Source organism: Arvicola amphibius, chromosome 4 (genome assembly GCF_903992535.2).
Source record: "Arvicola amphibius chromosome 4, mArvAmp1.2, whole genome shotgun sequence".
Taxonomy (NCBI): Eukaryota; Metazoa; Chordata; class Mammalia; order Rodentia; family Cricetidae; genus Arvicola; species Arvicola amphibius.
In genome coordinates, this window is record NC_052050.1 from 145,100,825 (window position 1) to 145,117,631 (window position 16,807).

The window sequence follows — 16,807 nt, forward strand, 5'->3', positions numbered from 1 at the left end:
TAGCCTCAAACTGTATTATCTTTTTGTTCTAGGATGTATTGTGTGCCCAGCTACAGGTTGAGCATCATCAATCCTAAATCCAAAACAGTTTATATAAGGAAGAGATGTAACTAATGTACTAAGTACTAACATTGAACAAATTCAACCAGATCACAAGGATCATTGGCAGGATATGGCACATTTAATCCAGTGCAAATTTAACTGTATGAGGAGGGTCAAAAGCAGCTGAGAACTTAAGGTTTTTGTTTTGTTTTGTTTTTTGTTTTTTGTTTTTCGAGACAGGGTTTCCCTGTAGTTTCTAGAGCCTGTCCTGGAACTAGCTCTTGTAGACCAGGCTGGCCTCGAACTCAGAGATCCGCCTGCCTCTGCCTCCGTGCTGGGATTAAAGGCGTGTGCCACCACCACCCGGCTGAATTTAAGAGTTTTTAATCAAATAATCAGTTTTTAATCTGCCTCTCATTTTTTTCAGATAAAAATAGCTCGTGAATTTAAGTTCTGGAGTGAGTTAATACCCTAAGACACCATAAAATTCTTCCTCTTATCTGTGGTCCTCCTTAAAGCACTAGTGTTTTTTGCAATACTTAATATTAGTCTGTTTTAGTATTTCAGGATACAATAGTAATTTTTTGTGGGAGGGGGTTGAGACAGGGTTTTCATGTTTACCCCCGGCTGTCTTGGAACTCACTTTGTAGACCAGGCTGACCTTGAGCATCCCCGCCTGCCTCTGCCTCCAGAGTGCTGGAATTAAAGGCTTGTGCTGCCTGGGTCATAATTATTTATTTACTTTGTTTGGTATTCAGCTCAAACAAGCAAACAAACAAACAAAAAACAGCTTTTTCTTAATGATGGAGGAATTTGGAGATTATTTCCTGGATTAAGACCACCAAGGGGCTGGAGAGATGGCGCAGCAGTTAAGAGCACTGCTGTTCTTCCAGAGGACTCGGGTTCAATTCCCCAGACTTCCATAGCAGATTACAACTCTGTGTAACTCCAGTTCCAGGAGAGCCAACATGCATGCAAGCAACACACCCATATGTATAAATTAATTTTTAATTTTTTAAACAGAATTCCAAGGATAATTTTGGCAGTAGTTTCTGTTTAATACTCTTAAGATAGAGAAAATAGCACAAATTTAAGTTCAGGTCTTTAAGAATAATACATTTATTTCCTTTGTTTATCATCAGTCTGTATAATCTGTTAGGTTATTTATTTCCCCATAGTGTTATCACTAAGCAATAATCTTTTTCTGATGTTGTTACTTCAAAAAGCCTATTAAGTTTTATTTTTCATACAGTTTAAATATCCATTATGGGAATTGAGCCAGAAGTGTTTCAGATTTCAGAAGAAATTTTTAGGGGAAATTTAGAGTTTGTTTGTTTGTTTGTTTGTTTGTTTGTTTAGAGAAGTTGCATAAACTTGACCAGTTGAACATTACTAATCTCAAGATCTGAAATCTGAAATGCTCCAAAGTCCAAATGGTTTAAAGTACCAACATGCTGTTGAAAAGTTTTTGGAGTTTGGCCCACTTCAGACTTCAGAGTTGTGGTCTGGGAATACTTAGCTTGTACTTGCTCTGTGATTCACTTGAGTTTTTTATGTTACTCTGTACTTTGATCTGTGCTTGCCTTTCACCCACATTTTTTTTTCTCTCTCTCTAAACAGATAAGTAATTTAAAGAAAATTTTAAAAGGAATCTTGGATTACAATCATGAGGTAAGATCTTTTTTCTCATTCTACTTGGCAATTTTTAAATTTATTTTATTATGTATAGTGTTCTGCCTCCATGTATGCCTGCAGGCCAGAAGAGGGCACCAGATCTCATTGTAGATGGTTGTGAGCCACCATGTAGTTTCTGGGAATTGAACTCAGGACCTCTGGAAAAGCAGCCAGTGCTCTTAACCTCTGAGCCATCTCTCCAGCCCCTCTACTTGGAAATATTACAGTGGTTTAAATTTTTCATAGTTTCAAGCTTAAGAAAAAAAATGTCAAAATTAATAGGTTCTCTCTCCCCTTTTGCAGCTTTGAGGGTGCTGGTTCAAATAACCAGTTATCTCTTAGGTGGTAAACATATCAATAGTTTTCATTGCTATGAGTAGCTTGTACATGGTTAGTAAAGTATATTAAATTTTGTTTTATACTGCACCATCTTTTCTTCCTTTACTTGTCAAGGTAGTTTAGAGCTCATTTGGAGCATTGTGATTGGCCCTGCTACTTGTCTTTTATTCAGCAGCTACCTACTGAACTCTAGTTGATCTCACCTCATCCTTCAGATATTTCAGAACATAGGCATTGCTGGGGAGATACTCACGCAGCAGAACTAATTCATTTCATCATCACAGATGTCGATAGGACATAACATTCCCCAGAAATATGTGTTCTTTTCTTGGCATTTTTTTTTTTTTTTTTTTTTTTTTTTTTTTTTTTGGTTTTTCAAGACAGGGTTTCTCTGTAGCTTTTTTAGAGCCTGTCCTGGAACTAGCTCTTGTAGACCAGGCTGGCCTCGAACTCACAGAGATCCGCCTGCCTCTGCCTCCCGAGTGCTGGGATTAAAGGCGTGCGCCACCACCGCCCGGCTTTTTCTTGGCATTTTTTCCCTGCAAGCAAGATACCCATATTTATATATGTACTGTCTGTCTTGTCCATCTTAGTGAGGGATTTTATCACAGTGGTTCTTAGCTTGTGAGTCTCGACTCCAGAGGAGTCAGATATCAGATAATCCTGCATTACATTACATTACAGTTCATAACAAAATTACAGATATGAAGTAGCAATTAAATAATTTTATGTTTGGGGGTCGTCACCCAACATGAGGAACTGTATGTAAGGGTCACAGCATCAGGAAGGCTGAGAATCACCATTCCATCACATCCAGCCTAGAATGCAAGTCTCAAACTTTGGTATCATTCTGTAGTCCTTTCCATGGGTTTTCAGAAAGGCTTACTTACTCTAATACAGGTTGTCCAGAAACTCACTTTATAGCCCAACGTTACTAAAATTCCTTCCAGGGAGAGATGTAAGCAACATCTACCCCTTTTCTTAAAGTCCCAATGACAAATGGAGACACAATTCCACCAAAGTTCACTCTTTAGAAACCAATGAGTTTATTGTGCTTCCTTACAGAGAACATAGGTAAAGGATTACTAAAGGGATGTGGGGGCTTCCCTCCCTGCTGCGAAAACATGCCACACCCGAAAATCCTTTACCCAGCAGGGAGGGGGCTTCGCCACAGCCACATAGATATAGTCTTTCTTGCCCTATATATACTACCCCTCTCTGACATCATGTGCAGTTAAGGTAGAGTTGCATACAGTAGGTGGTAGGAAATAGCTGGCTACTCAGGTGAGACTCTTTTGCCTTCTCATGCCCCTATTCCGGAGTCTAAGTCATCAACAAGCTCAGCTGGATGATCTTTTCTGCATGAAGGTGCAGCTGGATGCTCTTGGCTCAGGAGACACTCCCTCACTTCACCCAGGCTAGCCTCCAACACATGGACAGTTCTCCTGCCCCACTTCTCTTATGCCGGTATACTAGGTATAAGCCATCATGTCCTGTCTGATGACTTGTTTGTTTGTTTTCAAGATAGAGTTTCACATAGGCCAGGCTAGCCTCAAGCTCAATATGTAGCTGAGGTTGACCTTGAACTTTTGATATTTCTGCCTCCACCTTCTGAGTACTGGGATGTCCTTTAATATTATCATCAGCGAAATCAATTAGACCTTCAAAATGAAGGTCTTCAGCTCTTCTGTGACCACACATAACTAAGTTGTCCTTAGTTTGTCCTTAGTTTAGACTGCTAAAACACGAACTGGTGAGCAATTTTACTTTTTTCACTGTGGTGTAGTTCTGTCAAGTCAGGACGATTGTAAAAGGAGAAAAGCAGAGATTACATTAATTTCCATTTTAAGTCCTCCATGTTTCTTTGGGTTGTTTGTGCTGTTCTGCTAGGCAGATGTGCTCACACTGGGCTATACCCCCAGCCCTCTGTTTTTTTTATTTTGTTTTGTTTTTTAGATAAGAGGGTTTCGTTAATTTGTCCTCAGTTGCCTTGACCTTTAGCCCAGGCAGGCTTTGAACTTGATATACTTCTGCACCAATCTCTCAAGCAGCTGGCATTGAAGGCTTGTAGCACCAGGCTCAACTTGCGTGGTTCACTCTTACAGGATCAGTCTACAGTCTTGTCTTACGCAGATTTATTTTGTTGGCTCATCCCTTTATATTATTAGTTATGAAACAAGGTTGGGGCCAGACCTGACAGAGTCATTGTTCAATTCCAACCACCTGCAATGCTATATTATAGTGGACAGTTAATTTTGTAATTATCTCAAATAATTTAAAAAGCAGCATTAATTTTCAAGAAAATTGTGATATTTAAAATATATAAATGAGCACTTGGGTTATTAGACATCTTGAACAAGTGCGCAAAACACCATAACTGTTTGGGTGACTTTTTTTTTTTAGATTTATTTATTTATCATATACACAGTGTTCAGCCTCCATGTATGCCTACTTGCCAGAAGAGGGCACCAGATCTCATTACGGATGGTTGTGAGCCACCATGTGGTTGCTGGGACTTGAACTCAGGACCTCTGGAAGAGCAGTCAGTGCTCTTAACCTCTGAGCCATCTCTCCAGCCCCTTGGGTGACTTTCTTGTTCATTGGCCAGAAGTTACCTGTAAGGATACTAAGAAATAATATTTACTAGATCTTTGGGGATTATAAGAAGTAATCATTTTTGCCCTAAGCGTCATATTTGCTAATTTTGAAAATTAAAATTATAATTTTCTCAAAAAAGTATCAAGTGGAAAGGAAATAGAAAATTTATGTCAGAAAAGATGATGGTGATATTTTAGGAACTATTTCTCTACATGTCACTGTAGTTTGGTGCTGCACTCTGACCAGATGGAGTGCTGCCATCAGTACTTCACAGTGAGAAACCCAGGCTCTGATACCTCTTCACTTTGTGTTTTTCTCACCCTCTTACTCCACCGTACTCCACAAAACTTTCCTTGGCAATGCTTTGGACTTTGAGTCTGCAGCATCATTCTATGTCCCAGTTAGCATGACCCAGCTATGCTTATTGTGCCCAGAGAGGAGGTAAGTCTCGTCCCTGCAGGAGATAGGCAGCTTTGGAACTTTCTTGGTGTGCTTTTATATATACCAGGTTATCTGCCAAGTGCTGATGAGAAGGGCTGAGGTGTTGAGCATTGGTGTTTGTTTTGCAGTGTTACTTCATGAGTCTCTACTGCATGATTCACTGCCAAGCTCCTTTTATAGCGTCACCATTCATTGTTATTTGTAATTATGTATTTTTCTAAGTTACTTTATTTATTTTACATGTCTTTTCCTTGCTCCATATATTTCATGAAGGTATAATCCTTGTTTATCTTGAAAGACTTGTAAAATATACATCTTTTGAAACAGTATTAAAATAAAAAAACAGAATCTCCTGTAGATAGACTGGCCTCTACCTCTGTATGTAGCCGAGGATGACATTGAGCTTCTCATCCTCCTGATTCTACCTCCTGAGGCTGAGCCACTCCAACCCTGACACAGTAACTTTATTTTCAGAATTTTTCTAAACTGTGTAGCATCTCAGGAGGGTAAAGCAGAAGAATTTCTTGATTCTAGGGATTTGAAGCCAACCTGGGCAACTTAGTGACTCATGTCTCAAAAAAGTAGAATAAAATAAAACTACTTAAGAGCTGTCCACCTCCATGTTATTCTATAGGATGCAAAATTGAAAATTAGCCACGTGTCTTGGAACAAGGAAAGTTTGAAATATTTATTTAGGCAAATAGTATTCAACCATAAAATGTTTTTATTAGGACTGTATATACAATATGGTAGCAATTTTGTAGATATTTACATAAATGTACATACAGAAACATTTATAAAGGTTCATAGTCTGACTCAAATCCTTTAGATGATGTCCATTTTAAAATTCAGGGTTTTAAAAAACCTGAATAAAAAATAAAGTGTTACCTATATCCTCTATTTTGTGAATGCTCCCAGAGGCAGTATTGAGATTCCTGCAATAAAGCATAAGCATTTTCATTCTTAATTAGAATCAACGAGAATAGTAAATAAGCTATGTTCTGTCTTTACCTCTCGTATTCAGTCTGGGAACTTCTCTTCCTCTTTCTCTCACATTTTCTCCACGGACTTTTATGTTGCAGGGAGAGGTTCATGAAAATGTGCTTTGATGCAAGGTGAATTTTGATCATGGATTTTGCTTTATTTTGCTTGGCCCACGTTTAGCAAATCTACTTCTTTTTTTTTCTTTTCTTTTCTTGGGCTATTCTGTAGAACTCACAGTGAACCTTTAAACTTCTGGGCTGACCCTTTAATTACTCAAATTTCTTTGATTTCTCAATCAAATTTTCTTGTGTGTTTTATCTACTGAGATAACTGCATACCTTTCTTGCTTAGCCATTGCAACATCCTATTATATTTTTTATTCCCATGAGCACATCTTTATTTTATTCATTTTGCAGCCTTTCTGTTCAGTTTCTTCCCAGTAGACATTTCCATTACATTTAAAAGATACATATCCTTTTGAAATGGAGAAAAGCAGGGGAGGGGAGGCCCTTAAATATGAGAGGCCTTTCTCACTCAGGTGACTTTACTTAGGGGAGTAGGGTCCCTCACCACTAAAGCTACTCCAGGTTAGTGGCTTCTATGTCCTTTGTGTTGTGAACTCAGAGATGAATTTCACAGACAACAGAAGATGAAGTTTTAGAAAGGAGCTTTATATAGAAGATAGCTTAAGAGAAAGGAAGCAAGAAAGGGTTGCCACTGACAGTCCCTGTTTAGGAGGTAATCAGGCCTAACTGGGTTGAGGCATGGGAAGTGAGCTTGTCAGGCCAGTTGTCCCCACACAAGGTATTCATTAACACCTTCGCATCCTAGTGGCTAAATTGGAATTTTGGCACAGCTTCAAGGATCAGAGAAGCACCTGATCATGCTTAGCTTCCAAGCAGTGTGCTCTTTAGGTTACTATGTAAACCTAGAAGAATGATAACCAGAAACCAGAACACAAACCAGTGCCTCTGAACGTTTTTGGTGTTTCAGGCCTCTATTGAGGACAGAATTGTGATGGAACCAAGTACATCTCTGACTCTAGGACAAGAAACAGAACTGCTGTTTTTGAGGTCTCCAGAACAGTTCCTTTTTCCTGTTTTTAATTACTGCTGGAGAGTGATTTACCTACACAGGAGAGGAATTAAATTTAATTGAGTTGATGGTATTTTTCTGTATAGCTAAGGGTAACCTTGAACTTCTGTTTCTCTGCCCTTCTGATTGCTGGGATTACACCCTTGGACCACCATACCTGGTTTATGTGGTGCTAAGGATGGAAGTAGGCTGCTCAACCAACAACTGGTCTACCTCCCTAGGGGCTTTCACTGACAGGTTACCCAACAGAGATTCCCATTTCTTTGCATATGTTATTTCATTTGGGACCATATACTCCATTAAAGGGATCTGCCATTCTCATTCCTGTTAAGAGTATCTTACTACGAACATTTTTAGAGACAAAATGAAGGTAGCAAAGGGGACTCTCACTGTTGGTAGTGTTAATTTTCCTTTAATCCCAATGTTTTGGTTGTTTTTTAGTTTAGACCATTCTGGTTATAATTCATTATAGATCAAACATCCAAGCTTCTTAGAACAGAGGGAGGATTGATAGTATATAGATTTTTGTTCAGTGTACATACCACGTACCAGATTAGGGACTAAGTTGCCAGGATGCATGATAGTTGTAATTAAGGTGTAGGAAATAAGAATAGAAATTGGGAGTGAGGTTGGCAGAACAACTCTGGCCTTGACAGTGAATTTCTAGTGATAACAAATCTATTTCTATTAAATATTTTATTTGGTGCTATAAATATGAGTGTAATTATAATCTCTTTGTCGCCATTCAGATTTTAGGACAGCAGATTAATGATTTTACCCTTCCTGATGTGAACCTTATTGGGGAGCATTCTGATGCAGCAGAGCTCGGAAGGATGCTCCAGCTCATTCTCGGCTGTGCTGTGAATTGTGAACAGAAGCAAGGTAACTAATGAAAGTAATATATATTGATACTTTGTATGTCAAGCACCAGGATAAATGGCATCTTTCCATGGCTACCCATCTTCTACAGCTTTGCCTTCATGTTTAAATGAGTTCCAAAAGGTAGTCAATAATTTTGATTATGGTCATATTCCATCCCTTTCTCTATAAGACTATATAACTATATATAACTGAATAGTTTTTATATTGTTATTCCTTTTTTTATGTTGGCTGTGGAACCGGTGACTTTGTTCATACTAAATATGTACTTCACTATTGAGCTATATCCCCAACCTCAATACATTCTTTTTAATGCATTTTAACTACAAATGGTGATATTTACTTTATTGATAAAATATTAATTTAGTTTGCAAAATGATAACTTAGGAAATATTTCTGTGCTTCAGAATAAGAACACAGACTGTAATGTTCAGTCACCCTGTGTTCAAATATAGTTGCACGCTTACAGTCTATGGAGAGATAGTGGGCAAATCTAATCTTTATTTCATATTCTTAGTAAATGAACATTTAGTACCTACCTCACAAGATTATTAGGGGGTCTAAGTAACAAAACATGTAAATCATCCCAATATCTTGTACATAATAATGTTTCAAACAATGTTAATTTCATAGAAATGTGATTTTTTTAAATATTTTTTTAAAATACATATGCAGATATAGATAGTTTTGAAACAATGATTCCCTTTTACTTATATATTACAAGTTCTTGGGGTTTTTGTTTTGTTTTGTTTTGTTTTTTTGAGACAGGGTTTCTCTGTAGCTTTGGAACCTAGTTCTTGTAGACCAGGTTGGCCTGGACCTCACAGAGATCCACCTGCCTCTGCCTCCCGAATGCTGAGATTAAAGGCATGCACCACCACCGCCTGGCTCATATTACGAGTTCTTATAGCCACACTTTACCCCCTCCCCCCTCCACTCCCCCTCCCTCTCCTGTTCAGAGAGCAGTAAGGGTTCCCTGCCCTGTGGGAAGTCCCAAGTTCCTCCCCCCTCCATCCAGGTCCAGGAAGGTGAGCATCCAAACAGGCCAGGCCCCTCCAAAGCCAGTATGCATAGTAGGATCCAACTCCAGTGTCATTGTCCTTGGCTTCTCAGCAGCCCTCATTGTCTGCCATGTTCAGGGAGACTGGTTTTATCTCATGCTTTTTCAGTCCCAGTCCAGCTGGGCTTGGTAAGCTCCGAATAGATCAGCCCCACCATCTCAGTGGGTGGGAACACTCCTCGCAGTCCAGACTTCCTTTCTCATGTTCTCCCTCCTTCTGCTCCTCATTTGGACCTTGGGAGCTCAGTCCGGTGCACCAATGGTGCTGGGCATGGAACCTATCCTTCAGTATGGTTTAATATACCCAGAAAATAGAAAACTAATTTTCCATTGCTAGCAAATTTTTAAAATGTCACTTATTAGGTGGAATTTATGGGTTAAGTCATACTCAAGTCATAATTTACCATATATGGATGGTAAATTAGTAAAACCATTAATTAGACTTAGAGAAGTTAGTAAGTTCTTAGTAAGTTAAATTCAGATTGCAGATATTGGAAAAAGTGCAGTGTTTTTATGTGTATAGCAACTCCAGTTTGTGGCATTGTTAAAATTACTTGAATACCACCTTTGATACATGGGTAATAATGTATTTTTAGTATTTTGTAATTGTATTAAGTTTTTGAGTGTTTTGTTTTTTAGTTCAGAGCTTCCCTACCCCATTCACTCTTTTCTCCTTCACACTTGATAATGCAATAAGTTTCTGTTTACTTGTTTTTTTTATACTTTTTTCATATTCTAGTAGTGAATAAGTTTAATAGTCAAGTATAGGCTTTAGGGCTTTCCCTTCACCTCACTAACGAACTCCCATTTTTAGAATTGCTTTACTTAAACTGGATTTCTTTTACAAAAAAATTTTTAAGCGATGGCACATTGATAGCCCCCATCTAATCCAGATAGCCACTATTGGTGTGGGTTCATGAGCCGTGTTGTGTCCAGAAGATAGCACTTCACAGCACTCTTTCCTAGTGCTTACTGTTCCTGGAGCCCTAGACGGACGATACGGAGGTCTCATTTTAGGACTGAGCACTCTCAGCCACTTACCCACTTGTGAGTCTATGTATTAATCACTGCCCACTGAAAACAGAAGCTTTTTCTGACCAAGAGTGAGAACAGCACTAATGTAGATGTATAATCGTAAATATTCAGATGACTGTATGACATCATTTTCATATAGCAAAATAACAGTAGTGAGATCACCCCCTCCAGGGACTATGTGGCCTCCCCAGCCATGGACTTTCGACCAGAATCACCATACCAAATATGATTTCCTACTGTGGAGCAGGGCTAAAATTCAGATAAAAAATGGTTGATTACTCTCGTAACACTCAGGCCACTGTTGCGCCAGTGATCACATCTTGTCTGGCGAGGTGATATTATTAGCAGAGTTCACAGCTGGTTAAAACAGCTCTGTAAAGCACATTCTAAAAGCATTATAAAAGCTAGACAGGAAGAAGGTTTCAGTTGAACAGGATTCTTAATCTCTCACCCAGATTTGCAGTATTCTCTGGGTTCAAGAATACAGTAGAGAGCTAAGAATCATGTAATTGTTAATCATCGTCACTGTGAATGCATTGTGTAGGTAGATAGAGTAGGGGCTCTCAGAAGTATGCTTCAGTAATCGACTGCCTGCCTGTGGATGAGATAGTCTCCTCCTTTGTCCTTATCTCCAAAATCTCTTAGTTATGAAGACTGAGTGAAACTGTGTCCACATTTGCTTTGTATTTAGCCATTGTTTCCAATTGGAAAATTTAAAAGCAGTTGATGAGAGCTTGACTATATGTATTTGTTTGTCTTTTTTGACCTCTAATTGGGGCAAATAAACTAGTGGTAAATTTTAAGACAGATTAATGGTAGAAGGCACACCACAGCGGAGCACTGGGCTGAGCTCCTGAAGTCTAGCTGAAGAGTGGGAGGAGTGAGAATATTAGCAAAGAGGTCAGGTCCATGATGGGGCTGGAGCTAATAGGAGCTCCAGCTCCAGCCAGACAGGGAAGGAACCAGCATAGGTCCAAACTAGGCCTCTGAGTGTGAGTGACAGTGCATGGCTGGGGCAGACTGAGGGGCCACTGACAATGAGACCAGGATTTATCCCTACTGCATGTACTGGCTTTTTGGGAACCTATTCTCTTTGGATGCTACCTTGCTCGGCTTAGATACAGTAGGGAGGGCCTTGGACCTTCCCCACAGCAATGCACCTTACTGTCTCTGAGGAGTGGATGGGGGCTGGGTGGGGGTGTACAGAGGGAATAGGAGGAGGGGAGGGAGTGGAAACTGCGATTTGTGTATAAAATGAAAAAAAGTTTGTTTTCTTTAAAAAACTAAAAGAGAAGAAATCATTAAAAAAATAGTAGAAGGCACACTGATAATAACATCAACTGTGTATTTGGGGTTTGTCAGGGGGGTGGCTGGATTTTTCTTTAACTTTTTTTTTTTTTTTTTTTTTTTTTGGTTTTCTGAGTCAGGGTTTCTCTGTGAAGCATCATCAGCTTTGGCTGTCCTAGAACTTGCTCTATAGACCAGGCTGGCCTTGAACTCACAGAGATCCATATGCCTCTGCCTCCAGAATGCTGGGATTAAAACTGTGCACCATCACTGCCTGAGTTTTTTTTTTTTTTGACATTTATTTATGGGGAGCATAACTTGAGCCATGGAGTGCATGTGGAGGTCAGTGGGCATTTTGTGAAAGTCAGTTAGTTCTTTCCGCTCTGGACCCTGGGGTCAAAGTGCAGCCCCCGACATGCTTGGCAAGCACCTTTCCTTACTGAGCCGTCTCAGCAGCCCTGGTGTCTGCCTTCAGTCTGCTACTCTACTAGACAATAGCAGAACAAAATTACCTTTGTAGATTAGGTTAGGACTTACCAATATTACAGAATTTGCCAAATTTCTTAATTGTAATGAATGGGCTAGACACAGGGTGGGAAAACATATTTCTTCAGCCTTTAAGCCTTCAATTCTTTGTATTAAATCATACTAAAAAAATTTGGAACAGATAAAATTGAGGGTAAGCCTCCTTACATTGTATGCCTCATTCTCTAGCACTGCCTCACGGGTATGTACCAAATAATCATACATAATTATATTTTTAACTTTAAGGTTTAAAGTAGTGCGTATTAATTTAGCTGTCATCACCATCTTATCATTTAGTGCTTTACGGTGTTCGCGGGGAAGGGCCTTGACGTGGCAACACCGCTTCTTAACTAACGCTTCCCCTCTCATACCTACTAATGTCCTGACCTCTTTTTACTGTTGCTCACTTCATTTCCAGTAGTTGCCATTAAGCCTCCCTTCCCCATACCAGTGCCACGGTGTCTTCTCTTCCATGTTCATTCATAGTCTTTGATATTGAGGACCTGACAATCATCCTAGATTTGCTAGTTCTTGTGTTTGATGTCATGTATCACAATGGTGTTGTTAAATACTTAAAACAAAAACCAGGTTATCTGCTGGGGAGAGGCTTATGTTCAGCATCCAGTAGATAGGTCTAATGGTAATGGTGTACATTTCATGCGTAAGAGCCTCTGTACATTAACTTTAGGGTGCCTGTCATGTCCATTTATTTAATACTTCTGTCATCCATTTTTGGATCTGGAAATAATGAAAACTATTAACAGGGCTGTGTCAAAGGAAAAAGTTATTACTTCTAGGGTGACTTTACTGAGACCCTCCTGGTTTGGGCCTGGGTGAAAATGAGAAAATGTGGTTCTTCTTTTCATATAAAGATACAGGATAGTAGTTTAAAGCCCAGGAGTATATAGTAGCTCGATTACGGGTTCAGTGTCCGTCTTAAATTTGTTTTAGTTATTTCTTTCTATAGTAAACAAACTTGAGAATTTATATAACTTAGTGCTTTGATGTCACATAAGACCAGAGTATTTTTACAATGTAACAAAGGATAATCAAAAAGTCAACTTTCAGAGTGTAGAAAAGGTGATATGGTTCTTTTTTGCCCTGACTTTGGGCCTGACTTACTCTGATGTGCACTCATGCTGAAGCTCCGTTCCACGACCTTTACCTACAGCATCAGCTTTGCAGGAAGAGGTGAGAGGAGCCAAGTGTGACCATAGATCCCCATAATCCAAGTGCTCTGAGAGATAAGGCAGGAAGATCACAAGTTCAAGGCTAACCTAGGATTCAAAGTGAGTGGAAGGCAGCTACAAGACCCAGTCTCAACCAAATAAACACATGTGAAGCAAGAACAGAATATCTTTGGGAAACAGTGCTGTTCAGTGTTCAGACTTTGCTTACCTATGGCATATATTTGGGGCAGAGTAGCCATGAACAGGGGATTCTGAGGAAGAATCTGAACACAGAAAACTGCTTGCGAGGGTTTATAGAGTATTAAACTTCAAGTCTTGACCGTCTTTTAACTTGAACAGTGACATTCCAGGTTATTCTTGTTTTCAGAGTACATTCAAGCCATTATGATGATGGAGGAATCTGTTCAGCATGTTGTCATGACAGCCATTCAAGAGGTACGTTGATTAGAGCTCTGCACTCATTCGTGACAAAGGAGAAAAGAAGAGCTTAGGCAAGAGAGATAATGGTTTTAAGAAATAATTCTATTTTTGTTGGGCAGTGGTAGTGCACAACTTTAATCCCAGCACTTGGAAGGCAGAAGCAGGTGAATCTCTGTCAGTTCAAGCCTAGCCTGGCCTACAGATTGAGTTCCAGGACAGTCAGGGTTGTTACAAAGAGAAGCCCTGTTTTGAAAAACCAAACCAAACCAAAAAAAAAAAAAATCTCTTTTTATTATGTGTAACCTGTATTCTAATTAAGTTTTAAGTACATTGTATCTTTTGTGTGGGTATTGAATTTATTCATTTAGCAAACAGTTCAAACCCAATGTTCACTAGCGACTGTAGCAGCTACTAAGAATACTAAGATATGCTCTCTGATAGTGTGTCTCCCTCTGAGAGTCTCAGGGAGAAAACAGTCACAAAGAATTCATATTGTTTTAAAAGTACCGTGGAGTGGGGAAAGAATATAGAACAGGGAACAGCTTTGGGGGACATTAAATAAGGCCACTCAGAGGAGTGAGACTGGACTTGGAAGGATGAGGTGCAGTAAGAAGAGAGATGAGTCCAACAAGCAAACGGAAAGCAAGACCTGCTGGTCATGCTGGTGAATGTCTATCATTTTAGCACTCAGGAGGGAGAAATAAAGGGCCCACAAATTCAAGGTCAGCCTAAGTGAGACCCTGCAGAGAGGGGAGAAAGTCCAGGGAGAGGAAAAATGCAGTGTGCTGCATTTTCTGAATTCTAGCTACTTAGTCATAAAGGTTAGCAATATTCAAGAGTGGCATGTTGTGAATCTGTTTATCTAGTAGGTTAGATGTGTTCAATCCATTTTTAACTTAGGAAACTAGGTATTGGGTATATTACCCCATTGTGATCTGAAAGAGCCTCTATCCAAAAATGGAATTATGGGATTGCTTTCCTGGTAAGTATAAGTAATACTTTGTATTTACTATGTTTGTTTGCTTGTTTTGTATTTCCATAGTGACTGGTAATAATGAGCATCCTTTTATGCCTTTGTTGGCCATTGCTGTTATATGTTTTAGAGAAGTATCACTTGAAGTTTAGTGATTCGGGGGCCTGGGGTAGCAGATGGCAGAGATCAAACCCAGGTCCTCGAGTATGCTCTACTAGGGAGCTATGTCTCAGCCCCAAGAATGCTATTCAAGGAGTCTTTTTTACTAGTTAGATGTTGATAGGAAGAGCACACAAGAAAAGGAGATCAAGGTTAATAGTTTTGGGTTTTGTTTTTTGTTCTTTTATGAGACAGGGTTTCTATTTGTAGCACTGGCTGTCCTGGAACTCACTCTGTAGACCAGGCTAGCCTCAAACTCAGAGATCTACCTACCTCTTTCATGTGTTGGGATTAAAGGTGTGCACCATCACCACCCGACTGAGGGTTTTATAAACAAGAAGACTGGTAATACATTGAACAGGGCTTTGAGGGAGCTTGTAAGAGACAACATGAAGAACATAAGTAGCCATAGTGGCTTTGGATAGGAAGAATTTCCTATGGTGAAGAAGGGGAGGAAGTGCTACTGGTTTTGTAGATTGGGCCATAGAAAAAAATCTCACCTGGAAGTGGGATTTTATAGAATCAAGGAGTTAAGCAGGATGAGAATTAGAAAAGGATTGAAAGGGGCTAAGGAGATGGCTGTGTGGTTAAGAGCTCTTCTGCAGGACCTGGGTTTGATTCCCAGCACTCCTGTGATGGCTCAAAACTGTCTGAAACTGTAGTCCTAGGGGGATCCATAAGTAACAGGAATGCATGTGACGCACAGACGTACATGTAGACAAACACTCATATATATCATGTAGTAAGTAGTAGGGGAAAAGTTAAGAGAATCTAAAGAGGATAAACAGGTACCTGGCTGGGAAGCATTTATTTACTTTCAGGCAATTGAAGTTTGGTGGAGATTAGAAACATTTAAAGTAATACCACTTTTGTTGGTTTTTGTTTGGTTGTTTTCTCTTTTGGTTTTTTTCTAAAATATTGTTTTGTCTCCTCTCAGCATTTAACTAGTCAGGATATATGGGCAGAAAAGTAGTTGGACTGACCTTGAATTAAGATATTTGCTGGATAAAAATAATGAGGTCAGAAGAATGATAGTGAAAGTCACTGAGGAGTAAGTTATGAAATCTAGGTTAAATAGAGAAGGAAATTGGTTAAACCAATGATAGGACTGGGGATCACTGAGTTGGTGGATTGCTTGTCTTACATACACAAAACCCTGGGTTCTGTCCCTGGGACATAAACCAGACTGGGTTGCATACACTTCTCTAAAGTCAGGACGTAGAGACAGAAGGATTAGAAGGTAACATGAGTTAGAACTAGAGGACATCATGTTAAGCAAAATAAGCTAAGACAAATATCACATAGTTTCTTCTAGGTGGAAACTAAAAAGAAGCCATGCATAATGGCACATGCCTGTAATACCTGCACTTAGGAGATAGGGCTACAGGATCAGGATCAGTCCAAGGTCACCCTTGGCTGCATAGTGAATTTAAGTTCAGCTTGGGCTATGTGAAACCCTGTATTAACCAAAACTAAACAACCTGAGAGTAGAAGAGTTACAACAGTCTGAGAAGAGTATCAAGGGAAGGAAGGGAGGAAAGCAAGATAGAAGAAGGAAAGAAATTATCAATGAATAATTCATGCATGTATGGAGATAGTACAGTGACACCCATCTGTATAGCTAATGTGTCAATAATTTTAATGTGTTCTCTCCAAAACATATATTTTAGGAAATAGGTATGTTATTTAGCTTTATTTAACCATCCCACAATATGTATATACCCAGACATGCCATAGACCACAAATAATATAGTCTTTTATTTTTTAAATAAAAAAAATAATTCTTTTTAAAAAAGAAGCTCAAGTCATTCTCAGCTACATGGGGAATTCAAGGCCAGTCTGGTTCATAAGAAACCATGTCTTAAGAAGAGGGGGAAACAAACACATTCACAAAAGCTAGAGCTTTGGAGTCCTAATGTAAGGAGAGAAAGTCCCCAAAGAAGATGTTAGCAAAAAAAGAATTAAACCATAAACTATAAAGTCTAAGAATAATAAGCAAGAAAGCTGGCAATAGTAAAGCAAGATCGCACTGGAGCTCAGTGAAGCTGAGGAGTAGTTCTGCATAAAATCAGTTAAAATGTCTCTGAGATGAGAGAAGGTGCATTT

The 16,807-nt window shown here is 39.3% G+C and overlaps 1 protein-coding gene across 1 annotated transcript in view; it reads left to right on the forward strand.

Moving 5' to 3' along the window:
• Positions 1–16,807, forward strand: part of Hook3 (hook microtubule tethering protein 3) — an 82,549-nt gene that overhangs the window by 23,446 nt on the left and 42,296 nt on the right. Inside the window, exons 4-6 of the mRNA XM_038326036.1 lie at positions 1,663–1,713; positions 7,923–8,055; positions 13,517–13,584. Coding sequence (XP_038181964.1) covers positions 1,663–1,713; positions 7,923–8,055; positions 13,517–13,584 — 252 coding nt within the window. The remainder of the gene's footprint in view (positions 1–1,662; positions 1,714–7,922; positions 8,056–13,516; positions 13,585–16,807) is intronic.